Source organism: Lates calcarifer, linkage group LG18 (assembly GCF_001640805.2).
Source record: "Lates calcarifer isolate ASB-BC8 linkage group LG18, TLL_Latcal_v3, whole genome shotgun sequence".
Taxonomy (NCBI): Eukaryota; Metazoa; Chordata; class Actinopteri; family Centropomidae; genus Lates; species Lates calcarifer.
Genome location: NC_066850.1, coordinates 10,544,535 through 10,572,046, shown reverse-complemented (window position 1 = coordinate 10,572,046; position 27,512 = coordinate 10,544,535). Strand labels below are relative to the sequence as shown.

Sequence of the window (27,512 nt, the reverse complement as noted above, 5' to 3'; positions counted from 1 at the left end):
TTTGTGGTGATTCATTCTTAAATATTTCCTGGACACCGATCTACTTAATCAGCAGACAGCTAAAGGGCGATGATCATCATGATGAGTTCAAATGCCTCTCAGCTGTGATGACAGACGGCAGATTTGACTTTATTGCTTCTGTAACGCTGTCTGATCCTTCACACCATTTAGCTGGTTTTACAAGGAAATAAAAGCCTGTACGTCACCATGCCTTGTTATTTATGTGAGGAGTGAGGAGGAAAAGCGTCAATACAATTTGTTATACTGATAAGGACCTGTAAATACTGAAAGCTATTTCAGGTCTGTTCTAGTCAAATGATCTGACTAATTGTGGTATGAATCAACCTGCTGGAAACCAGGGATAATATGAATGTTAAAAAAAACAGGCTCAGCTGAAAAACAAATAACTCAAACAAGGCAAACACAAGAAAGTCTTTTTAGTGTATCTGAGTGGAGACCTGTTTAGAGTTCCTTAACTGAACTTAACCAGGCGCAGCTTTCTGACCACGGAAAGTCAGACTGCACCATTAGCTTCCATTTAACAGTGTGAGGAATAACCAATATTTCCACTGACTGGGGGATTGAGAAATTCCCAAAAGGCATTAACACCTGGATGCAGTAAGGCTGGGATATTGACCTGATGGTCAAGGCAAACCCATCAAAGCTCAGTCCAAGAAGAGTGTTGCAGTATCAGGTACAAATGAAACAATAGATCATTCCTTTCTACTTAATATTGTTGGATAAACAGTAAAGGTATAATGCAAAGCTATCTAACTATCTAACTATCAATATGTCACAAAAATATCTGTATTTGGATTTACAGCAGCTTCAGAAAGTATTCATACACATATAGACCTGGTCTAGACCGTACTTTTTATATTATAATATTTACAAAGAGGGACCCAACACTTCCCACCATGAGCAACCACTACGAAAAACCTCCTTTTAAGAGGCAGAAACCTTGAACAGAACCAGACTCAGGGTTGGCCGCCACCTGCCTCAACCGTTTGGGTTAAGAAAGAAAGAGATTTAAGTAGTATTACCAATACTATTATTAATAGTATTAATAACAGTAATGATAGTACTGAGAATTAATAACAGTAATGATAGCAATAAAAATAATAATGACAGTTATAATAGTAATAACAGTAACAGCAATAAGACTACCAATAAGACTAATACATTTTAAATGTGACAACAGTCATTGAGCAAGATCGTGGGAGCAGCAGGAGGCAGGCTGATTAGACTGGACATTGACTAGACACCTGTGTGTGGAAGGTCTCACAAGTTACACTGCATGTCAGGACAAAAGGATCCAAGCCATGAAATCCAAGGGACTCTCTGCAGACCTCAATAAAGTTATGACAAGGCACACTCTAAAGCTTTGAGTGTTGCTGGGAGCGCAGTGACTTTCATAATTGTGAAATAGATAAAGTCTGGAACAACCAGGACTCATCTTAAAGCTGGACTCCAGCCAAACTGAATAACTACACAAGAAGGGCCTCACTTTGTCATTATGGGTTATTGAGTGCAGACTGATGAGCAGCTTTATCCATTTACAATTAAACTTGTATATCAACTGAAAACGAAAATACTAATTTGCTGACGCCAGGATCTTCTTGCAAATAATCTGAATTTTGAAAAGTTGTATCATGGCATAAGAATTTAGCACATCGCATTGCTCATAGGGAGCAGTCTGTGCCCAGTATGTGTGTGTGAACTGCCAGGTAATACTTGTTAGAAATTCACAATTCACTGGTGTATCACTCTCCACTATGCCTGTGTAGGTGTGTGATGTTAATGCTGTGTGTCTATGTGTGGGAGAGTGTGTTAAGTGCCAGACCTGTTCGCTCATGCTGTTGATGCCATCAGGCCCCAGCAGGTTCACAGCCTGCTTGACCAAATCCGTCCGTCCGCAGTTGAGCATCCTGAAGCCCAGATCCTGCAGGAACTTGGCCTCTGTGGAGGCTGCATCCAGTTTTCTGGTGGCACAGAAACAATCCTCCGCTCTGCAGATGGAAAACAGCAGATCCATTACTGTGATTAAGTGGGAGCTTATCTCAGAAATGGATTTTGAGATCTGTGGATGTACATCTCTACTGCTCAGTGAAGGAAACAGAAAATGACTGCTTCTCTGCTTTTCACAGCTTAAACTCTTGGCATCATAAAATGAATTGCAACGTCATAAGTTCATTTCAAGTATTAAGCTGTTTGCATACAAAGTCAATTCAGTTTAGTGTTTGCATTTGTCACCATATCATTTTTCTTTGCTTGCCTCTGGTTCTCTACTTTCCTCATTTCCTGAAGTAGCTTTTCTGCAGGTAAGGTTTTTGCTATGAGTCATTATTACTCATTCATGTCTCCTGGAAAGCCTCTTAATCCATGCTGCGAACAGCTGTCACAGCTGAAGCTTCCACAGGGTCACAGAGGAACGTTTGATGCTTGTCCAATGGTTTTTTTTAATTCTATTTTTTTTGCCACACAAAAGACATTCTGATTTGCCTACTTCTTGCCTCAAATATTTTCATACATTGATCCTATTGAACTTTTGCTGATCAGACCATTACGTCTTTCTAATTTGACAACCAGGGTCAAGCTAAATGATAGCATGCTGTGACAGGTCAGTGTCAGTCCATTGTGTTAGGAAATGACCCTCATTTCCTAACACAATGACCTGTCATAGCAGTAAAAGCAGAGGTGAAATGTCCTGCTATCATACTGATATGTGCCAGAAAATGGAATTATACCAGGGATACGTAAGGGCGTCAAAGATCCACACAAACCACACATTGTATTTATATAGCCTTGTTTGTTTTGTGCTGAATTTAATATTAACTCAGTCTCATCTGCTCTCTGTTAATTATTTCAAGTCAAAAAGTGGGCTAAATTTATAGGTACACATTATAACTAGATTTTTTTTAAGGCTTTCTTGAAGATTTGAACAGATGTGTATAGCTGGATGACTTCTCAAGAGATTTCTGAGCTGAGATAACGGGCTCATGGGCAAAGATTTGTGGCAATTCAACACTTTCAGTACCAAGCTAGATACTCTCACGAGGTATCACTTGGCATTTTCTTGTATTACTGGTGTCATATATGAGCGTAAACTAAAATTACTCCCCACAGTTAAAGTTTGCCATCATTCACTGAGTTTTAACTAAAGCAGAGAGGTTATTTCTACATGTAGGAATAGCTTACTTGTTGCCCTAAAAGTATGTTATAAGAGTAAAATTCTTACTTTATTTGTCGTGGTTCACAGTCCACACCAGGGAGCAGCAGCCTGGCAGCCTGCCTCACATCATCGCTGTCCACAGAGAAGCTTCGTCGGTGCTCAGTGTGAGCGACCGCCACCCGGATCCACTCCATCAGCGGAGGCAGTACCAGGAATGGCCTGCAGAGGGAAAAAAGATTTTTGTTCCAATGTTTAATGTTCTAATTAAATCAGATTAGGTGATTTTCCCCAGGTAAAATGGGTTTCATAATACTCTGTGTTGCTCCATTCACCTTTCAAATAAAATCACTTAATAAAAGACTGTGGTCCAACCTTGATAGCAACAAACTTTCTAATTAAAGATGCCCTTACAGATAACTCAAAAGGCAGCTACACCAAATCAGTATTCATAATTTATGACTCAGATAGTCCAGAACAGAAAAAGATCTAGATACTGAAACCTCCCTAAATGCTGTTATTACCTTCTTTAATCAAAATCAGTAATGGGTCTTGCCTGGCTGACATGTTCATATTTCATCATTTGTTTCCAGGACTAGTGTGTGTATGTCTGTGTGTGCTTGGATACTTATCCAACAGAGGACCTTTCCATTACTACACACTCAACAACACTAACCGACAGCGGACCATTGAGTCAACAAGGGACATATTGGAGGTCCACTGCTATAATTATGTCTAAAGAAACTCTGATGAATTGATTTTGAATTAGCTAAAGGGGACCTGCAGGTGTCTGAGTGTTAAAGTTCAGCAGGTGCTGTGTGGACACAGAGCACAGGGCTTAGTGCTGCAGACATTTGACTCTCTAACAACTTTATATATTGTTGGATAGTTTAATCATAAAAATGCATGAACTGTTTAGTAATTTAAAACTTTAATCCAGTTTCACACTTTATGCATAGTCACAAAAACAGCGTCAATCTTCTCAGCAAATAAAAGTCTTCCCCAAAATGTCCAACTATTCCTTTAATGTCCTCTATTCAACTTTTAACTGAGGACGACAACAGCAAATAACTGATTGTTTGTTAAGCCCTGCACCCTTTAGTCACTGTTGCTACGCCTGTCAAGCTTTCTGTTCTCACTTTTACACAGTAATTTTTGAAAGAATGGGTTCTTGATTTCAGATAAAGGAAGACAAAAGCAGCCTTTTCTTTTTTAATCTGTGACCATCGAGTTTGACAGCTGAAATGAGTGCTGTCGTTGGCAGCTGTAGTGACAGGTTTGAAAAAACTGGTTGTCGCGTTGTGTCCGGCTCCTGAATGTTGGGTTTTTCTTTCAGCTGAGACTAAGGCTAAAGCTGCATGTCCTGGGCAGATAGTCAACATTCTCCAGAGCATTTTAGGATTAAGACTAAGTGATGTATTTGGCAGGTAACTTTGACTGGGGCTGCTGGTGTATACATTTTGTGCAGAGCTGCTAACATAACCCTTAACTCTTTTAGCATCCAGGACTGGCTTCCATACAGTGAAGAAACACTGTGGATGTTGAGAAATGTAAAGACCAGGTGTGCCTAGTAGATGATGAGTTATGATTGGGTAATTGCTGTTTGGAGGAGGGAATGACATTGAGGTATTAAGCTTGTAAAGCAAGCCACAACCAGTAAACTACTTTTGTGCAATGTTAACAGTAAACAGTACACACAAGCTTTAATGTTTTTATTAGAGAACAAACCTGTGACTCTATTCATTTTGAGGAAACATCGAGCCTTACAGGTTATTAAATATTCGAAGACTGTGGAAACCTAAGCTGCAGCACCAGTCACTGCTACAGCAGGTATCCAGGGACTGCATAGCATCTGTACTTGTTCAACCTGATCCACCCTGAAACCATATTATGATTTGGTGCTTCAGTCCCGCTGTGCTGTGCTGTGAAGTGGCTTATTTCATCCTCAGAGGATAGGATTACAAAATCTCGCATCTTCCAGCAATCAGCACTGAGCTCCACTGGGGCAGACTGAGTTATAACTGCCAAGACCCTGTTAGTCAGGTATTTATGATAAGTGCCTATTAAGTGACTATTTTATCTTGGAACAACATTTCTGAAAAATATTTCAAAGTGACGTGCCATGCAAGTTGTTGGTGCTCTCAGAAATCCATTCACTCACATTAACATCACTCCATAATGTGGACATTCACACTGAGCCCAGAGAAAAAAAGACAGAAAAACTGGAAATAATTCTCTTATCGTGTTCAGCTGTCTCTTAAAAAGTATAATACCACTCAGGACAAATGTGTAATCACTTCTTTGTGTCCAAGAGGGCTTGATTCTTTAAAAAAAGCCTACAGCTTAGACCCTCTGAAGCTAATGCATACTCTATTCAGTATTTTCTGCTGGAAAATGGGACTGAACAAAGATATTTTTCAAATAGTCCTTGACAAGCTATTTTACGGTAATTTAAACTTCATCTTCTGATGACATCAACGCTTGCAAATCGTAAATATGGGAAGGCAGCTTTAGCCACCTACAACTTTTAAAAGTGAAAATAATTATGAATCTGACATTTATTTCCATATTTGATAGACTGTCAGAGTAAATGCTGTTTTCTTCTTTTATTTGGCCACAATTTAACTGAAAAAGACATCCTGGCTCACACAACAGAAATGACAAACTTTGTTTTTCCTGAACTGGGTAAAGTTCATAGATCTAAATGATTTTCATGAGTCTATCCGCTGGCAGTGTGCCCTCAGTAAATCCCACTCATTCATAATAATTATCCTCTCAGGCTCATAGAAACAGTACTTTTCTCTACTCTACATTAGTGAGCTAATGACAAACAGAGCAACCTTGGGATGTGGCTAATGCAGGCAGTGCCTATCCCTTGAAGCAGGTCATTGGACAGGACACACTTGAGAAATTCCTTTCACAAGGTTCTCATTATAGGCAGATATTAAGCATCTTTTTTTCCCCACCATTTGCAGTTATACATACCCTTTTTATGAACTCAGTGATTCAGTACACTTTTAGCAACAAATGTACCTATTCCACAAGACACATTAACAACAGCAGAGTTAGGAGTAATTCCGACTCAGCCAATCCTGGTTTAGATCATAATAAAACAGACTATTTTTCCTTAAGGGCTTTTAAAACCACGAAGTGGTCTCTGATGCACATTAAAAAAAACTTAAAACATTAAATTAAATGGGCTAATTTCATGTTACAGTCAGATAATTATATTACAAATCCATCAGTAAAGGCCCCTTTGGAGCTTTTCTCCCTCATGACCCTCTAGCAAAGATAATTTCTCCAAAAATGATTTCAAACAGAGCCATGTTACCCGGCTGAGACCATTTGGGACTGTTGTGTTTACTGTGCATGCAGCTGCCTGGCCCTTCTGTAAATCTGCTGTAAGCACATGTTTCATTAAGGGAGTAGCTTTAAATATTGACATGCTGTGTTTGACCAGTCTACATTTCATGTGCATCAGTTTCTCATTCCGCAACCAAAGCCATCCTTGTCTCTACACCTACAGTCTGCCAGGAATTTAAACTCTGCCAGGAGTTTAAAAAGCAAAACAAGGCCTTCACTGCTGTTTAACAGTTGGCTGACTAATGTGACAATTCAGACCTCCTCCCTGTTCTCAGAGCTTGTGCTCTAACTGATGTCTGCCTCCTGAAAGACATATTTACCATTCAAGGTTTGAAAAAGAGGGAGGCCCACCCCTGACTGAAAACACTGAGGGTAGTGTTATCCATCGATACTGACAGCAGGCCTGCCAGCGACAACCAACACCCAGTTCTGCCAGTATAAAAATTCCTCCTTTGGAGTAAATGTCTGGAACAAAATACTAAATATATCATGAACTACAATCTACTAGAGTCTAGAGTCTTAATCTTTCTTACAGACTTCAAAAATTGGAGTGATAAACCAATTTTCTTCCTCTAAGGGTAATATTACGTAGATATTTAAAGCTCAGGTGTAAAAATCATTTCAGCAAATTACCTCCCTTCAATAATTCTTCACCTAACAGCTAAAGCTTCACAAAACAACCCTGAAAGATTATTTTATCTCATTTACTCATAGTCTGCCTCCCACTTATTCCACTGTGTTATTCAGGCCCTTTCTACTCGTCTTCAACCTTTCAGCAGAATGCTAAATAGAGAATTTTCTCTCTGGGGACCCGCGAGCCTGCTGACATGTCACTCTGCCTGACATTCCTCTTGCTCCCCTGGGTCGTCAGGATGGAGTTTTATCTCTTCAGAGTGGAGCGAAGATGTTGGAATATCTGTCCATCCGTCCATCCAAGTGAAGTCCCCCTGGTTCCCATCAATCTGCTCAATGCCTAGGGAAGTGTCAGCGATGACCAGCCCACGCAGCATCTTACTGGATCGCTTGTGGGGCGAAAAACTTGTGCGAAAAAGTAGGAATGTCTGTACAAACCTTTTAAAATGGTTACAATTATTCTAGCTGTAGTGTGCTACTAACTGACAGCAGCAATATTAAAGGATATATGTGTCTACATATCAAGATGGAGAGCATTTGGAAATTATGCCTGCTCAATGTAGTGCTTTTACAGTGTATAGAGTGCCAGAAATGTGGGTGATAGACATTTCGGGAGATTGGATTTTAACTTACATAAACACTTCTCAGAGACAGAAATCATCTCACTAATTTACAGCTTGATGAGTGGAGGCAAAGGGCCGCATATCATGGTGTGCAAGCTTGCTAATTGACTAAAGTGAACGGTGAAGAAGAAACTCTCAAAAAGGCTCCTTCTTTGGCTCTTTCACTTTGTCCTAGTTCAGGGACACACTCCAAAGTTTGAATTTCAAGACTGCATGCATTATCAGTGGCAGCAAAGGCCTGTTCCATTTCAAAGCTGTCAAAAAATGTGGCTCTCTTTTGACCATCAAGATTATTTCTGAGCAACTCTGTGAGGAGAAATGATGCAAACTGGTACAATTCTTCACCAGTTTCTTTCCCAAGCTTGTCGAATTGAATCCAAAACCATATTTCGACGAATCTCATACTAGGTGGTTTTAAGATGCTTCCTCTGTATTGACTTAGACTTAGACATAGACAGACTTTATTGTATTGATGACAAATTGTGCTTTTAAGTACACAGTAAGACTAGAGAGCAGATATGTGGAGAGACACTTTAGTACAACTGAAAGGAACAGAATAATAGAAAGTAAGTCTTCCGACAGATGTGATTTTTAGGCAAACTATTCCTAATTTGGACTAAACCACCAGTGGAAATGTGTCATAATTTGCAGGACTCACCTCTCAGTCTGTAAGGTGACTTTGGAGGGTTCAACATTTGGGTTCTCCCATTCCATCTGCGGGCAGTGCATGAAGTAACACAGGGTATATAGGGCCTCAGGCTCCCAGTGCACCGTGGTGTTGGTCTTCTGGTGGACTGGAGTCCCATTGCTAGGGTTTTTGATGTGCAGCGGCTGCAGGTGGTGCATGGCCCGGGATACCAGATCACCTGGAAAATATTTTTAGGTATGAGAACAGCACATGGATTTTACAGACACAGATACAGGGTGACACAAAAAGAGATTCATTAGATGTAAAACAACAACATTGTGGAAAGAGCTGGTCTTTATAAAACAGTCCTACACATTACTCTGAGAGCACAAATCCATTTCCTACACCACTCCTTTGACACATGAGTACTCGCAACACTTCTGTGATGATGTAGAGACGCACTCCCTCATTCACACACCCTCTGATTCACCGCACATTTAGTCATACACATATGCCCACACAGTCCTTGCTGAGTGGGAAATTGCTGCCTTGAAATTAAATCTTACGCGCACGGTGCTCCTCTCCGTAAATTACATAGAAGTGTGAGCCCTTATTCTATCCTCATTTTTATCTTAAGCTCTTGTTTGTCTCTCCATTTTCAGGCTTGTGTGATCACCTAAAACGTCACAGGGAAACTACAATATCTGCGTCAGTGAGCATGTGTGTGTGCTAAATGAGTCAACCTTTTTACACAGACTTGGTTTTTGGTCGGGTTTACGACTGTAGTGGTAACAGCAAAGGTAAGTCTCCAGAGAGTGAATGAAAAGTCAGTGCAGTGTCATCTCAAGTGACATAAATAAGTGTGTATATTTAAGGTGACATTACTCAAACATCTGTAGACACTGTAGATCAAGATCCTGGAGTATACACACATTTTCACTTTTGCTGTTTTTTGAGAAATTACATAGACTTGGATTTACCAAGGACTTGGACTTGCTGTAACCGTAACCATAACCACCATTTGCCTAATCTTTGCCCCAAAATTCCAACTGAATTCCAAATTGAGGACATGGCTTTTGTCGCCAATTAGACAAGCTGTCCCCAATTAACTGTTCTTTAGTCTGAAATCTTTCCGGGGTCCTGTCATTGACAAGACTAGTAACCATGTTTTTGCCTGTCCAGATGGAGCATGGCTAAAGGGTTGTTTCATCATTGGTTATGTCTGTGTTCATTTAAAAAAATATTTTTTTTTTACTCTTTTTCTCTACAACTGTTCATTCAAGAAACCTCACAGTTGAGACTGTACATCCTTGGGTCCTCAGCAATACTACATAATACTCAGCAATAGTTTGCAGTTGATCAGATGAGTGGTTGTTGAGTAAATCAAAGAACATAGTTGGATGTATTCCCCAGCTGCAGCATTTTGGTCCCCACAAATCTGTCAGACACTTCTCTGTAAAAACTAAACACTACAGAGATTAAGTAAACCTTATTTCTAAGCGATACAGAGAACATTTTCTGCTTCTTCCTTGATAAATGTGGTCTATTGCTTTTAGTATGAACCTATTTTAAGCTGTGTCTGTGCACAGCAGGAACAGGGAAAAAATGAAAGTCAAAAGAAATTTTTACAATTCTAATAGTTTTGAACCCAGGGGGAGGCATGAATTTCAAAGTCTGAAATTCAATACTTCTGTACTAGAAAGGCAGATATTCAGCGCTGACATTTAGAAAGTCATAATTCTCTGATTTAGGATTTTGGCAACTTCACAGCTCTTTATCGATGAGGTCATTAGTGATTCATTTAAGAATAACGATGTTGCTCAGAGAGGGAACATACTGCAGTTCATGGCTGATTTCTCAGAAAAATTAATACCCCTATTGATCTAATTATTTACTTGGTTTACTAGAGCACTGGAGGCTTCAGGTTTGAACACGAACACAGAGTCTGAGATTTGGAAAACAGACTACATTACTGTCTGACTTCTCTTACCCATAGCGAATTCATGAGTTATATGTGAATAAAACAATATGTGTGAAAGTCTGAAGCTCTGAGCTGGAGTGAAACAGTAAACACATCAGAGCACAACACACACATACACACACTCTCTCCCTGTTTCTGTTTGATTGTTTGTTCCAAAAATACCCAGTCTGAGGAAAAGTTGGCCTGTCTTGAAACCTCATTCCTTAGACAGAATGACACGGTGAGTCTAAGCCCAAGGTTCTCCATCTGTCAGACTAAAGACCCCTGACAGAGTTCACAGGCAGTCAGACGTAAACAGAGCACACTGCTCACAGCACAGTTTGCACTCTGGCTCCAGGGAGCCTCATAGACAGTCACTGAGAAATAAATTAAATACATCAATAAATAATTGAGAACAAGGCAAATCATGCCCCGTTTCCATGATTGTGTTGAACTGATTGAAGACATGTGGCGGGTTAAGGCTTCCTCTGTCCCGGCATGACATATTAGGAGTTAGATACAGAAGTCATGACCTGCTCTCACACTGACAAAAAACACAAACTACAGTCTGTGTTACAGTTACAATTCATTATGTTGTTCATATTGTGTAACTAAAGCTGGATTTTCACTTAACACAAGGGGTTAACTGGAGGCCTGCCAGACATAGACAGTATAGATTTGGTTTATAGTTCAGCACTGGATTTGATGTGATCAGTATGTATTGTGCTTTAATTATATTCAAGTCACAGATTGTGTTTACATTCTTTCATTTACTTTGCAATATAGAGCGATGCATGTACTGTGACTACATTTACATCTAAGCAGCTTCTATTTCGCCTTGTCTTATTACTGAAGAGGAGACTAATGCCATTCAATCACTGTGTTTACCTTCTTTAATTTAGTACAGTGAGTGGAGGGTTTGCAGTGGAGATGGCTTTGCTAAATGTTTGTTACCAGAAAGGAAAAGACTACTGAGTAATGTTGTTTTCATTATAAACAATCTCAACCAGCATCAGAAACTTGTAGGAGAAAACACAAGCAGCCTAAGCTGACCAATTAGAAATATTAAGGTTGCCATGTGGTATCTCTGTCCTGTTTCCTACTGATAGTCAGTGTTGGTTTCCAATCCCTACCCAAGTCATTTTGTGCTTAAACCTAATCAAACCCAACCATTACTGCTGATTTGTAATGGTTTTGGAATCCACCAGCACATGATGTTGTTCTGCTAATAAGGGTGTTCAAAAAGCTCTTAGTGTGGTTCTTGAGCGCAGGTACAGACATTGTCTCACCCAGTGTCAGTTGGGGTTAGCTCCAGCCCCAAACCCTTGGAGGATAAGCAGCATATCTAATGGATAGATGGAGGGTTGGTGTTTTGTCATTTAATTTGGTGGATTTACAAAGTATGTTGCTTTCTGAAACCACAGGCTAATGCAAACTTGATTAATAAGTTAAATTAATCAACAATTTTGATCATTTTTGAAGCATGAAAGTAATTTAGCAAACATCAATGCCAAACATTCCCTTGTTCCAACTTCTCAAATATGGCAGTTTATTGATTTTCTCACAGTAATACAATTGTAAATGGAGTACTTCTAGGGTCTGAATTGCTGACAGGACAAAACAAGCAAATGAAGACCTGATGTTGGACTCTAAGAACATGCCATGTGCATTTTCACTTGCTTCTAACTTTCTATAAAAAATCTATATATAAATGATTGAATACAACAATCATTACTTGCAGCTCCACAGGAACTACTGGTATAAATATGATTTAAGACTTGATTCCCTGACTGTGCAACACTCTGCAGCTTGCAGACTCTGTTTGTTGGTGCTCAGTAGCATTTAGCTTGAAATCTCAAGCAGTGCAGAATAAACTGAGCATAGAAAACTTTTCCACTCCAGGTACTCAGGAAGTCCCCATGCTACTCAGTGTGTCTTTACGCAGTGTGCTACTGGCCTGAATATTAACAGAAGTGAGACATTAATAAAGATTAAGGAGACAAAACAAAAAGGACTGAAATATGCATTTACATTACGAAACACCCTGCTCAGTGGGAAACAATAAGAGCGAGCCATAAAAGAGACAACAGAGAACCACTAACTCCAAGAACTGACAGCGCTCCCCTGGGGTTTGCAGAGCTTTGCTGAGTAAAAACAGAAGTCTATAACCACACCACATACATAAATAATGGACCACATCTAGTTTTTTTTACAACAAACATTAGACGCAGCCACCATGCAAATGGTTAAACCACTGCTGTCCCTTTGAGCTAAAACCAGTGCTGGGTTCTGATAATCAGGCTTTCTTTGCCTTCATTAATTGTTCTTGTGACTTTGGTTTTGTCAGCAGGACAACATTTGCTCCTGTCTCCTTTGCTGTAATTATCTAAGCAACACTCCTATGGGGTTCATGCTTCATCTCATTTGAATTAATCATAGGGGACAGCTTAGCGTCTTCCTTTCTCCCAGCTAAGTCCTTCCCACTTGGAAGGACTCATTATAGAGCAAAACTTTGTTCCCTATTGCCAGAGAAAAAAATGGTGAAACAGCACAGAGCAAAAACTCTCTGCTATAATGAAATGTCAACACTCTGTTGACATTCTGTCATACAGCAGCTACTAAACATGTAATTGCCTTGTCTTTGCCCACTGGAACATTAGAGCCAATTCAGTTTGAGGCAGCATGTTTTAAAATTGTTATTAATTTTCACCTAATGAGTAAAAGGTTCACTAAAGTTAATACAACTGATCCTGAGGGGAGCATGAACGTCTGTAGCAAATTTCATAACAATCCATCTGATAGTTGTTGAGATATTCACTCAAAACCACAAACATCAACCTCATAGTGGCACAGGTAAAGTCAGGGGATCACCAGAGTCGTTTGGATTAATCCTCTGAGAGGCATCGTTGTCTCTACCAAATATTGTGCCACTTCATCCTGTAGATTTTGGGATATTCCACAGGATAAGTGAGAAGTTTGACCTAGTGGAGACACTTACATGAGAGGTCTGAGGATCACCAAAATCAGCAGGTTTCATCCTGTGCAGACTGTGAATGTCTGTACAAAGTTTCATGGCTATCCTCCAATATTTGTTAAGACATTTTGGTCTGGACCGAAATCTTCCTACTGTAATAAAATGACACCAACGACAAAGTCCATAATTACTGTGTCTTCGTCTACTGGTACATTACAATCAATGCATAAGAACTAATGTGAGTTTAGGGTTTGGTCTTTTCTTGTTGTTAATAGTTTTTTATAGTTAATAATTCACAGTATGAACCTCTTGATCTATAAATGTCTTCTCTTCAACAGGTACAGCAGAGCACTGTGTAATTATTTCCTCATAACGAGAAGCCGCAGGGAATGTAGCTTGAGTTATTGTACATGGAAAGGTGTTTTTACTTTGACGGGGGGTCATTATATTAACACAAAACCTAAAAGGCTTTTTAAAATTAATTATGTGTTCAATAATATTCTTTGTAAAGTAATTAAAGGTATGACTGTGGCTATAATACATAAGATGCACATTGAAAATAATGTTACAGACCGAAAGCAATTATGTTTTCTCGTAATATATTATACATGTATTTATCTTGACTGCTGCTTTTTTTTTTTTTTTTAGTTTAAATGTTCTGACTGCATTCTCCATGTTAAATATGCTTCATATGTGCAAAGTGAGACCCTCCCCTAATAGAAAATAAAAACCAGTTTTGTCAATATGTGTTTTGTCATTACATGTGGGGCTGTTTTTTTTTTTTAAATTCTCCTCTATTTTTGCAAAAGTTCTTTATTTTTTCCTCCTCGAGTTTGTGCAGAATCAAGGACGATGCAGTGGAAATTATTAATGGGAGTTCTGATAGTATTCAGGGTGCAAGTTCAGGAGACTCATCTCCTGCAGCTACTCAGCACGGAGGCCCTTCTGGGAAGGAGAAAGCATGAATCCATCAAAAGAGCAAAGTTTTTAATGAAAATGAGATGGATAAGATGCATGGCTGCATTTGGTATCAGTTTATCTCCCAACACTAGTTAGGAACAGTGTACTTAAATGTAATATCATGTTTCTGTTGTATCTGGACATAAACTCATCCAAATGCGACACATGAAACTCACTTATATTTAACATGATGTTATGAGAGTGATGAGAATGAAGCCAAAACAGTAAAGTTGAGGTCAAGAAAATGAAAACACACACACTGAAGCTGACCAACTTTAGGCATTTAAGGTGTTAAATCAGGCCTATAAGTAACTGACCAGATGGGATTTAAAGATTTTTTAATGCACCCGACTAAAACAATGAACGGGAACTAGTCTATAACTCATGTAGACAAAGTGAAGTGAACCAACTTCTTATCAAATGCGACCTGATGTTATCATGGTGAGACAACTGTTTTGTTCCCTAATGGAGGACTGAGACAGAAGATTCTTCGTCTATCCTCTGACACACTGTCGTGGCCTTTAGCTCCCTGGGGGCTGAACTGAGGACATTTAATCATCGCTCGGTAATATGACCGACTCACAGCTCTGCCTTCAGGGCACATTAGCAATTCCATGGCAACTATTAATCACAGTCAATTACAGGACATGTCATCATCAACACAGAACTGGTAGATACTTTTACCAGCGCTGCTCAAGTGGAAATTAATCACCAGCAGACACAATTAACATAGGACATGTGGAGGAAGGTCAGTGGTAACTGTCTGTGTTTGAATAGACAGGGGATCTGGTGACAGAGAACAGGAGCTACTTTTTAAATATGTTGTGCTCTCAGCTTGGTGGTTTAATAATCCAGAATCACACTTGTGTGGTAACCTGGCTAGAATGCAATCAGAGGCTGAGTGACCATCTGGAGTACTGGGAGTTTACATGCTGGGCTGGTCGACCTGTGAGCCAAACAGGACTGATACAAAAGAGCAGAGATATATCCGCATGTGTTTTTTTCTACTATTTTCTAGTAGGAAACAAGATCCAGAGGGAGGAAAGGGAGGGTTGGTCTCACTGAGTCCTTTTCTGCCTTTTTATACACAGAGCTTGTAGTAATGTAACTCGCTGTTTGTGTTCTGAATAGTAACATGGAAAAGCAGCAGGGCTCCAACTGCAAAGGTAGGGCTGAAAAGAATGAGAGGACAATAAGGGCCTTGCTAAGAAAAGCTACATAATGATTCATTCATTCTGAAGCACCAGACATCAGTGCAATATTAATGATGTTCCAACTTCTGAGTTGCCTTGACCCTTGACCATACAGTACTCAAGTGGTATTCTCAAGTAAATGGCCAAAGTATAAAAACAGCAAAGATAAGATATAGTTTAAAAAAAAAGAAGATTTTCTTAGAGATTTTGACAAAAATGCTGAAAATATCACCCGTTATCTTTTACTGATACTATCTGACTAAACTAAGGTCCATTAAGTATTCTTACATGAACACTTACTCCACAAACTCCACAAAGAGTTAGCATGACAGGTCCACAGAGTTCTTTAGCCTCTTTTGGCTTATTGTTTCCAGGAGCAGCAGGCAGCTATTTTCACCAAAACAATTGTGACAGACACAATGTGTACTACCTCCTGTAGCACCAAATACCAGACACGAAAAGTTAGCAACTAGCTGGCGATCATAATGGAGTATTCAGCAGCTGGAGAGCCCAATATTCTTCTCAATGTTGGTGGAGAGCTAAAAGAGAGTGAATATTTTACTTACAGTAAAGATGAGGTGATAAAAAGATTCAAGGTTCAAGGACTTATATGTTATGATACTAACATTTCTCAGTGAAGTGCAGTGAAATGCAGGGATGGCATACCCTAGAGGATTACATAAAAAAAGTTACAACTGTCTCTTTTGCTACTTTGACTGCATCTCAGCTTATAACATCTCCAGCAGCAGGTCTTGAGCTGTGAGCAACAGCAGCAGCAGCACACCAAAATCAGCACAGATGGAACCATCATCCTGTGGTTTCTGGTCCAGAAATAACTTTACAGTCACCGTAGGGATCATAATGTTGAGAGCGTTTCTATGAAGCTTATCACTCCTTCCACTTCTTCCCCCTTAGTGGCCAAAATCAATGCAGCTTTAAATGTGTCTTATACAGATACTGTAACTTTAATTAAAAAATAATAACAATAGTGAAAACTTAGATAATGTACAATATCTAGCCATTCACTGCATCACAAAATACTGTATATCTGGAGGCAGGGACTTAAAAAGGAACACCTGAAGGCAACAGCAGCAGGATGCCATCTGTTTCACCCCAGGATCCAGTGACGATGGGGAACAGAATAATTCACTGAAATATTTAATTTTCAATTATAAATGATCATCCCATTTCTAAACAAACTAGTCTAGTGAGCTGGATCTCTGTTTTCTTCTTCTCAAATGTGTTTATTTTTGAATACCAGGGCCAGCTGTGGTCAAATGTCCACGACCATTTGTTTTTACTGCCAGTCGTCCAAATGAGGAACAAGGGTCCCATGATGCAAGATGCAGCAAAATATTATGAAATCTCTGTTTAGAAAAATCAAGTGCTTGTTTCTGCACTGTTTATATATCATGTCTGACAATACTGATGCTGCTGAGCGCATCATGGTAACTTCTCTTTGCCCATTAAGATGCCCCATAAAAGCCCCTGTCTGGTGCAGCTGTCTAGTGCTGGAGTGATGACTACGATGAAACAACACTAGAAAAGCCCAGTGCTCTCAAAAAAGCTGTGATGGCTCATTTGTAAAAGTCCCTGGGATCCCTAGAATAAGTCTGTTCATTAACAACTGTTATGAAACTGGGGAAAATATACGAGGCCCTTCCTGATAATGACCTCTCTCAGTCTAAAGAGGTTTCTGAACCGTAGCTTCATTTTCTCTCATCATCTCATCTTAGTTTTTCTAGATATTTCAAGTCTGTGGTGGAAATGGAGCAGGAGATTACACATACTATCTCTCTCATTCTATTGTCATCATCTTTCCTGCAACTCACAGGAGGGGACTTCTAAATGGATGCCACTTTATCCTGTCTAATGGCTCTTTTAGGGACTTTAATGGCTCTTCTGTGAAGATCTGCAGAAGCACCACTGCAGACTGCTGCAGTGTATAATAAATAACTTTCCTATGTGTGGTCTTGATTATCCACTGTGTCAAATATGCTTAAATAGTGCTGTACCATTCATATTTCAGATGAGGGCTTATTTTTGTTCCCTTTTTTAGATATGCTTCACAATTACAGTCTGGCTGGGAACAACTTGTCCTTCTGTTTAGTAAAACGCAAAAACAAATCAAATTAAAAGTTCATTTTGCTAAGACAAATCTGTGTATTTGTGTGCACTGCCTGGCTGTAATGTGCAGGGGAGAAAAAGTGTGAAGGCACAGTAAATAAGCAATTACAGTAGAATACATACATATTCCAGATTAACAGTCGACCATGATAGTGGCTCTACCTTGGCACAGTGGTGCTTAGAGCTAAATGTCAGTGTCAGCATGCTAACATGCTGATTTACCTTGCCATGTTAGCACACTAACATGTGATGACTGGCACAAAATACAAACTATAGCTGAGGCTTATGGGAATGTCATTGGTTTTAAAGTATTTGATCATAAACCAATATCTGGTTAAGTTTAAATTTTGATGATGGCAATAGATGAAATGTCAGAGGGGGAACAAACTGATTAAAATTCATCCCCAACGGCACATGAATATGTGTAAGTCAAAACTAGGTAGTTTGCTGATGAAGCTCTGGCAGGAGAAGCAAAGTTATATTTAGATATTTAAGGCTCAAATTTTTGTCAGGCACATTTATTACTGTAACTGAAAATATAAATTAAAACAATTCCTTCATTTACGCTTGTCCTTGGTCATATTGTCTGTATAACACCATAATCATGTCAAGTGAAAACACTCAAAATAGTCATAATCAAGTCATCACAGCAGTATCATATCAGGTACTCAAATCTCAAATCTCTCTGATATTTATCATACCACAATTAAAGTCTTAATGTAACCTTGTGATAATGTTCCAGTTCAATAATAAACTGACTGCCTATGGACAGACGTTCAGACACAATACCAGCAGCTATTAAGCCATTCTGTGAAGTCCCCTTTCATCAAAGCACTGCTGCAAACAGCTGCTGGTATTTGTCTCCAAACAGCTGCCTGGTGTTTTTCTTTTTTGTCTGGAAACAGTGAGGTGAGAACTAAGAGCAGTCTGTTCAATTCACCGCCTTATTACCCCAAAACTTCCATTAGCTTTCTGTGCTTCTTCCAAAACACTCAATTAGTGAGTCTGTATTATCTCTCACCAGCACCGCTGTAAAGGCAGAGTCCATTGTGTAATGTCCATCTTAGTGCAGCAGGACTTGAGAGTAAAGTGGATGCTAAACAGGGACTAAACATCAGCTTGTCCCTGAAGTTACCAGTAGTCAAAGAGCTGAGAGAGGCTGGCTCAAGTATCCTCAGCTCTCACATGTCAGGTTGATGGGTAATAATTATTAATGAAGAACATCTGCCTGTGGGTGTTGTACCTCTCCGGAGAGGTGTTGCACACTCGAGCACTTACACATGCCTATCTGGTTGCGCGGATGCATCCGCCTCATCTGAAATGCAATATCTTCAATAGACTTTAAATAGAATCCAACACTTGGAGCATACAACAGCGTAGCAACGGTATGATCAATATCCACATCGACAGGAGACTTAAACTGAGGCCACTGACCTTATACATGATCAAGAAACACAGTAATCCCTGCTTAATCTCCAATACCAGCAAGCTGGTGGGTCATTGAATTCAAGAGTCCTCAATCAAAGACTGTGTCCTTGTGGAACAAACCTCTCAAGAATATGGGACAAAAAAGCATCATTACAGTTTCAAATTGGCCCTGTGTTTGATATTGTGTAATCAATTCAATCACACTGCTGCTCAGTCTTCTAGCCGTTCTGGGTCTGTAAAAATAGAGTACACAGTTGTTTGGGCGTGATGGGTCATTCTTTAAGTGAATCTTTGGCTCGCTTTCGTTTCTACCATTCGCTGCTGCTGGCCAAGTCACCATGTGATGAATTCTCAGTTGGCAAGTAAACTGCTGAGATCTTTGTCTACCGTCCGGCCTTGTTATTCCTTTGTGTTTTGTGTTTTTACATCAGCCTTTAGTGATTTTTGCTAACAGCTTATAGAGGACGAAGGAACATTCTATAATGTTTTTGAATTGAGTCCCAAGGTGACTAAGAAAATCCAAGAATGCAAAGTTAATACTCGTCCCTGTTGGAAATATTCTTTCCAAAAAGTCATGGAGAAAGCATGGGAGGAGCATATTTACAGCTTGAGATGGACCATGTACTCTGTGTTGTACTCTTGTTGTGGGACACATGCATGACGTTTGTCACTGTTCAACTAAGATATATTGTGTAGTGCTACAGGTACATTAAGCTTTTTTTTCTGGCAAATACTCCTAAGGTGTTTTGAGACAGAACACAAAGTAGGTGGCATCAATGCAAAGACGGTAATGGATGCAAACAGTAACAAGTGGGCAGGTCAAACTGAGGTAAAGGTGTGAATTCAAAGTGTTTCAACATGACCAAAAACATTTGGCTTATCCCAAGGCTTTATGAGTCAACCTGATGTACAGAAAATAACAGCCAACAGCTGCCCAACTGATCTAATGGCTAACTAACTGACATTAACTTCAACTAATGTCTTTTAGCTGGACTACAAAAACACTCCAACAGACAAGTTTGAATAATTAAAGTAATGTGAAAATGTGCTGTTCTTTCCGTCTGAACACACCTTTACTGCTTTTTTTTAAGCTAAACCTTTTAGCATTTATGTCAAAAGATGTTTATAATGTTTACCATCTTAGTTTAGCACATTAGCGTGCTAACATTTTCTATTTAGTTTGTAAAGTTATTTTTCAACTTGTTTAAACTCTTCACTATATGATAATAAAACCCAAGACTCTAAGCCTTTTAGCTGCACTTGAAGTCTTTCATTTTGAAGTAATATTACACATAATCTTTCTTTCTACAGCATTTATATTATATAACTATGGTTAAATGTGAAGTAAGTCATAATTATGATTAGCTGCTGTTGGAACAAACCTAATAAATAACATTTAAGTCTAAATACTTTTCCACCTGGCTTTAACCTAGATGTCATTTGACCTTGAAATGACCAAAACAGTACTTGTGATACTTCAGTCATTAAATATTGGAAAGACAAGTATACAAACTGGGAAACATTCCCTGTATCTGAGTAATTTGGTCTTGGTAATATGGTCTTACATCCTCCTTTTGAAATATACTTGAGTTATTTCCTCTAGCAGCGCTTTAATCTCTATTTTAATCTTTGCAGCACTGAGCTGCGATGAGCGAGCGGGATCCTGTGGCAGGTACCAGGGGACATTAAACCATTATACAATAATGAATCCTAGCCTCATGTAATTACTGCAGCATGCAGCAACAGAGTACAAGATTTTCCAACATGTGTCTTTTGTGCTAGATGAAGATATGTGTGTCTGTGTGTGCACGCTGTGTGCATCTGGAGGGATTGTGAGCAGGGTTTGTTTGTGTCAGCATGCCCTCACTGTCCTCCTAAAGGTGCTAGGAGACAGATAAGGGAAATGGCCGCACCCTGTTCCAGTGACTGAGTGAGCTGGCCTCATCTTTAAAGCTCAGTCAACAGTTTATTTGTTTGTTTTTTTTTTTTAAATCATGATGACTCTAAGACAGGACAGACATGGGGAAGGGAATGGCACTGCAGACCTTTGAGAGGACAGAGAAAGTGGAGTGAAGAGGACAAGAATGACAGCAGGAACCTTCTCCTTTTGCTTTGACATGTCCATTAGAGAGATGCTGGAAAGGACACGATGATGACATTATCATCAGTAGCTGAAGTGGTCAAAGGGGTAAAAAATACAACCTTATAGCTCAGACTACATTGTCCCATTTACTGACCAGGCAATGATTCTCAAGAGCTTTTATCAATATAGAAAACATAGTAAACCTGACTCATTTTTCTTTCTCCTTTTCCATCATCCATGCTGAGAAATGGGTCAGAGTGTATGAGATTAGGAAAGATGATGCATGGCGAAGTGGGAGAAGTATTTTAGCTCTAATGTAATGAAAAATGAGAATAGAAAGGACGGTCTCAAGATGAAATGTAACACCTCCCTGTGAATCTCCTCGGCGTGTGTATGTGTGAAGCTATCCTATTATCCCATATTCACATACTGAGTGTGGGATAATGGAGCAGAGACAATGGGGAAGTAGTTTGAGTCACAGCTCTAAAAAGCAGTGATATTAATGAAACCTCATTGGAATGTAGGTTGTTAAAAAAGAATAGGAAGGCTATGTTTTTTAATTATAATTTATCATGAGAATAACATCTGTTGTGAAAATTTGAAGCATGTCTTAAAACAAGTGTAAGCAGACGTTCATATCCTCTACAGCCAAAATTGTAGTTAGTCAGGTATTCAGTAAGAAATCACCTCCTGGAAAAAGAGAAGTAACATCCCCATCGCACTGCAATTTTACATACCCTTTCAAAGCAGAACAGAACTCCTGCAGCTTTGCAGGGGGAAGAGGGATTCCTGTATTTGTGAAACCAACTCAGCCCTGAAGAATAAGTGCTTTTCGTCTCTCTGCCTTTGCACAGTAGAAGACATGATGACTCATTTTTCAAGCTGGCTATTGTCAGCCGAGGAAAATACGTAGCCAGAGATGCCCGAATCTTTAAAGTCAACACATCGTCATAAAACAAAAAGTGATAATTATGTTTTCAAAAGAAAAAAATGCAAATGAGACAAATTGATGAGTTGTGACTGTTTAGATTTCACCCCTAGATAATTAATACCTGTGGTTACTATGGTAACAGGAAGTGCAGGTTAAATCCTACAGCAAACACCTGTTGAGCAGCTACTTTTTCAGTTTGATACTGGCTTTTGAATTTAATAAATGCTATTAAACCACATACCTAAATACAACAGAGGGACAAGTGGCGTATTCAAATGCAGTGCAGCTAAACATTTACTGAACTACAAAAGAAGTTGGTCATTTACAATCATCAATGTGATTTCATGCTGCATGCAATTTAGCAGCAACATGAAGGTAAATGATTCTAAATTATATGTACGCCCCATTTCCTGAACATCCTGAACATTTGAAAGCATTTTGAATCCAGTACAGAAATGGTGGACTCTGCCTACCAATGAAAACTATTTTATGGAGTAAAAAATGCCAACTGTGAATAGTATCAAATATGCCTAAAAATCTTAAGGACTGGAGCTTTGACAAAGTTCATAGTTTGAATATTTGCCATCCTGTGTGGTGGAGGCACACCCAGCTTCAGGAATGGAGGGCCCCATTGTTAGAGGCCTGCAACTGTATTACATTACGCCGTTTATTTGCCTAGTGGCTGCTCTCTGACCCACAGGGCAGTCGCTGTGTTGACAGATGAACGGCCTTTCTCTGTCACACCTGGTCACAATATGTCAGTTCAGCGCCTATAGATCCTATATGCCACACATTACCCGGCACATGAAGGAAAACAGAAAGAAAGTTATTCCTCATGGCTGAGCGTCATGAGAGATGAGTAAAAGTGCAAACACCCGGAGCGTCAACTGTCCAAATCTGCTATGGGCTATCTACTCTCCTGGACAAAGACATGAAATATGAGTGCATAAGATGAGCAGGGAGATAATGGTGACCTCAGAAATAAAAGACTTATTTCTCCACCTCGAGAGAATGAAATTATGGATATAGTGATGAATGTTGCTCTTTAACAGCCTCTTCTATTATCCATTAATTACAGAACAAGTCGGGTGTGAAATTGCCCTGACAACTGGCTCTGTGTGGCCGCTTTACTTTCAAGTGATCTTGTTTATTGTTCACATTTTGAGCTAATGGGTTAAATTGATTTTAATTTAAACAATTTGAATGTGTTGATACCATGAGGATTTTAAAGGCTTACGTGGGGGCACAGTGTCTGACCATGACACACCTGCTTCCTGTCATTGATTTGTTCCAAGTCTGTGATACTAAAGGTGGTGCGTGTGGCATTTTTATATTAACCTATCATTAGCACATTATTTCTAATTATGACCGTTAGAGTAATTATAGTAAATCAACCAGGCCGCCACTGAGATGACTGACATCCTCTATCAGCGTCTACTCTGCATGATGTACTGAATGCCACGCTGCCTTCACATACACTTAATATATCTGCTTATTCTTATATTTTAACAGGAATCTGATTCCTATAATGTACAAAAACGGGAAACCTGGTGTCCTTGGACCCAGATTCTGCTGGATCAATTTGCAACACAAACCTTGAGAGGGATCTGTCCTTGTCTTGCTCTCTAGCACTAATGCTAAGAGGGTCCAGATCTGCAGCAGTGACATGAAAGCGGCAGTGCTGCATCTCACTTGAAAGTTGCCTTCACAAACATGTCATATAGACCACAGCAGCACTTGGTGATGACACTGTATAGGACATCAGGATATCACAAAATTAATTAGCATTCATCCAGTGGGCACTGTGAATATCTGTACCAAATTTCCTGGTATTCAAATGGCCTGCTGGTGGTGCTTGAGAAAAAAGTCAGACGGATGTGAATCTGTAAGTATGAGATATTTCAGTCTGGACAAAGAGGTGGGCCAGCCGTCTGACAGACTGACATCCTTAGAGTTTTGTTGCTACCATGTCTAAACATTTAATTTGAGTGTCTCTTTATTATTATTATTATTTAAGGACATAAAAATATGCAAACCGAATGCTGGAGAGCCTGCGGAGAATGTACGCGTCGTTGACATGTCTGATGTCTGCCTAAAAGCCCAGGATAATTGCAGGCTAATGCTTACTTGTAAATGTCTTATCAAAAGGGTGAAATCACCACAGTGCATTAGCAGTTTGCTCAAAGTTCCCTCTTTGTTTGGTGCAAGAAAGTGTTCAGAAAGTAGTCTTTTATTTTTAGCATCTGCACACATTTTACACCAAAAAGCATTTTCTTTTTTTGTTTTTGAAATAATTAAGTTAGCATGAGCTATCCCTGGTCTGTACTGTCTTATAATACCACTTTGCAGTAGTGTGTCACTGTAGCATCCAGTCTGCCCTCAATCAAATATGAGAGGATGGAGAAGCAGTGCTGCACAGAGGATGTATTCTATCCTCTTGTCATGTAAACAATGGCTGAAGCTCTTGCTAACAACTGTTAGTGCTAACACTGGCTCTGTAGCAATAGCAAAAACTCACATATAGCATTTCATTCATTTTGGTCTTTTGATGGGATTTGTTAACAGTTAGAAAGATACAGAATATCACCAGACTTTAAATGCATGCGTAAATCATAGAAACTGATTACTAGCTGCACTTCAGATGACACCTGTTTGATAAATAACTCGTCTGTAGTGAAAGAAGAGTCTGAAATGAGAAGCAAAAGTTGTAGCAAATCTACTCCTTTAAGTTTCTTGCAAAGGCAGATGGTGGAACATGCTAAAAGTAGCACCCTTAATGCAATCATCATACACTTTATAAGCAGATTCACACTCCTGTTATTCAGTGATTTGTACACTGCAGATCAATCTGTTCACATAACGCAACATGAGGGAGAATCCACTGAAATCCCCTAAATGACTGCGAGCAGTTGGCAGCAACTGTATTATGAGCCACATGTCAACCTCTGGCAGCGTTTGACTGGCCGACCCTGGAGGTGAGGAAGCCCAGCTGAGGCAGCACGATGGAGGGAGTCAAGCACACGGTGCATTAAACAGGAATCAAACAGCAGCCGGTGCTGTTTTATTTATCTGTTTTTTCTGTCTTCTGATTCAAGTGCGTGAACAGAATGTTTTTAATGTTTTGGACAGATATGTTCACATTAGCAAGCATAAACACAGGAGAGCTGCTTTAAAATGAATATTTGCATTTCCACCAGCAATTAGAGGAATGCTTTACTTAATGTGCTTTTATCCTTAATGTATGTCTTAGTGGTGCATTTAATGCTGCAGATGTTCAGAATAATTGATTTCCCATTACGGAAAAGATTCTACATGTGTTACTAAAAGCCTCATCTTATTTTTGTGCAGAATTTGATCAAAACTGTTACATGTTGCTTTTAAAATATGTATATAATAACCTATCCACAAACTAATGAAGTTTGTATATGTTGATGGAAACAGCTTCTGTGAGCAGAACAGGAGACAGACAAGCACTGGGAAAAAGTAAACTAATAAACTTATGTATGTCATGGGAAACTGGGTGTATGGAAAAGTGGAGGTCTTCTCATTATTTTGAATTTACTTCATGGAGAGATAAGAATATCACAGTGAGATGGACGTTATATGTCCTGGTCAGAAAAACCTGCCTATGCTGTCAACCTGACAAGAAATCTGCTGGCTTAATAAAACACACAAGAGGTTTTTGTTGTTTGTCAGAATTTGTTTCTTTTGTTTCTTTTTTTTTAAATAAAGTAATTAAAAAATGATTCATGGGAGTACAATAATCCCATTACAATTATGGTAGTGGCAACTTATTAACTGATGCTTTTTCTGACTACTTCTACTGCTAACAGGGGAACAACACCAGCATGAGTCCCCAAATGTCCCAGAGTTTTCAGAGATTTACAGCTGTTAATGCTAACATTGGCTATGTGGCAACAGCAAAAACTCAACTGCTAGCAACATGATAATGGCAAGTTTAGCTGATTACTACCATTGACATTGTGTTTTGGCTCTGGCTACAGATGGTAATCAGATGGTTTTATTCTTACTGTAGAAGTAGTAGTAGTGGTGGTGGTGGTTACAGGATTATTTTATTATATACCACAGGTATAAATCCAATTGTTAAGGACAGCATCTTTCTTCCTACAGGCTAAATCACTACTGCCACACAACGCACACAATGGTGATAACATTTACAAGAAAAGACTATAAATTCTTTCTCTGAATCAATGAAGCATAGTGAATTACTGGTTTATAATGTGCCATGGGGTCGAACGTTCATCCAGGACAAATGTGCACAGACACAAACACACAGCCGCACACAGTGCAAATGTCTCGGGGGGACGGGATGATCTAATAGGTGACCGAGGAGAAGATGAAGGTGGAGGTGGCAGCAGCACGGGGGTGTCAGAGTTAAAGGTGGAGCACTTCCTTTCAAGTTGAGGTTAAAAGCCTCTGAGGCAGTGACCTTGGATTTAAAGGTCCCCAGGCGGGACTCATAAACAGGTGTTAGAACAGCTGTAATAGAACAGTTCCTGGCTGCAGTGTGTTGGTGGAGTAGAGGAGGGGGGGGGGTTAGATGGATGAGGAAAAGGCTGAGCGGACAGTGGCCTCGGACCACCATAACAGCCCACAGGGATGGGGGAGTGTGCATTCCTTCACACTAATGGGGCTATCTGGCAAATGAACATGAAAATAAGTCCTTGAGCAGATCAGGTTTAATGTGCATAACAATTACTCCTGCATTTATAATATGCTGTATGCTGAATTTACAGGTTTTATACGTAAAGGTGTTCATCAAACATTAGCGTCTGTGGGCCAATTACTGCAGCTCTACGTTGATAATATTTTATGTCAGTATTTAATATCTTGAAATTAGACTATTTTAATGCCATTTTGAGTTTAATAGAACTCACAAGAATTTATAGAATTCAATTTCAGCAGAGCAGAAAAGCTTCAAAAACAGCATTTAAATTGATCATTATGTGTCCTTTAAACTCAACAGTTGAAGAACAGGTTATTAATAAAATTCCTCCAAGTTAATAGCTCTATTAACAGCTTATTATGTAGAGAGAGGCAGGTTTAAGATCAGGTTTTTAATGACTGGCTGATACTGGATCTTAGGAGAAAGCAAGCAGCAGTTCATATCATGTGATCATATGTGCTGCTAGATATTAAAAAGTTGAATAGAATGCATACAGGTCAGGTATGCAAGTCTACGATCGCCTTATGTGCACATAGCAACTACAACACAAAAAACTAAAAAGATGCAGCGTGGAGCTAAAAAATTGAGCTGAATATTAACTGCATCTGATCAGTTAGGACTTCCAAATGGTAATAAATGTTGTTTGCGTACATTAAATGCCACAGGGAGCAATTAAACGTTGTGTGAAGATGCTTGTGGACAACTGAGAATGTTATTGCATCCAAGTTCATCAACATTAAAACACTCCAGTAC

General features: G+C 39.3%; 1 protein-coding gene across 3 annotated transcripts in view; it reads right to left on the bottom strand.

The window, feature by feature from the left end:
- Positions 1 to 27,512, bottom strand: part of btbd11a (BTB (POZ) domain containing 11a) — a 156,374-nt gene that overhangs the window by 20,136 nt on the left and 108,726 nt on the right. For all 3 annotated transcript variants that reach the window (XM_018697277.2, XM_018697278.2, XM_051077580.1), the window contains exons 3-5: positions 8,447 to 8,654; positions 3,239 to 3,391; positions 1,844 to 2,009 (exon numbers count right to left, since the gene is read on the bottom strand). In XM_018697277.2, coding sequence (XP_018552793.1) covers positions 1,844 to 2,009; positions 3,239 to 3,391; positions 8,447 to 8,654 — 527 coding nt within the window. The remainder of the gene's footprint in view (positions 1 to 1,843; positions 2,010 to 3,238; positions 3,392 to 8,446; positions 8,655 to 27,512) is intronic.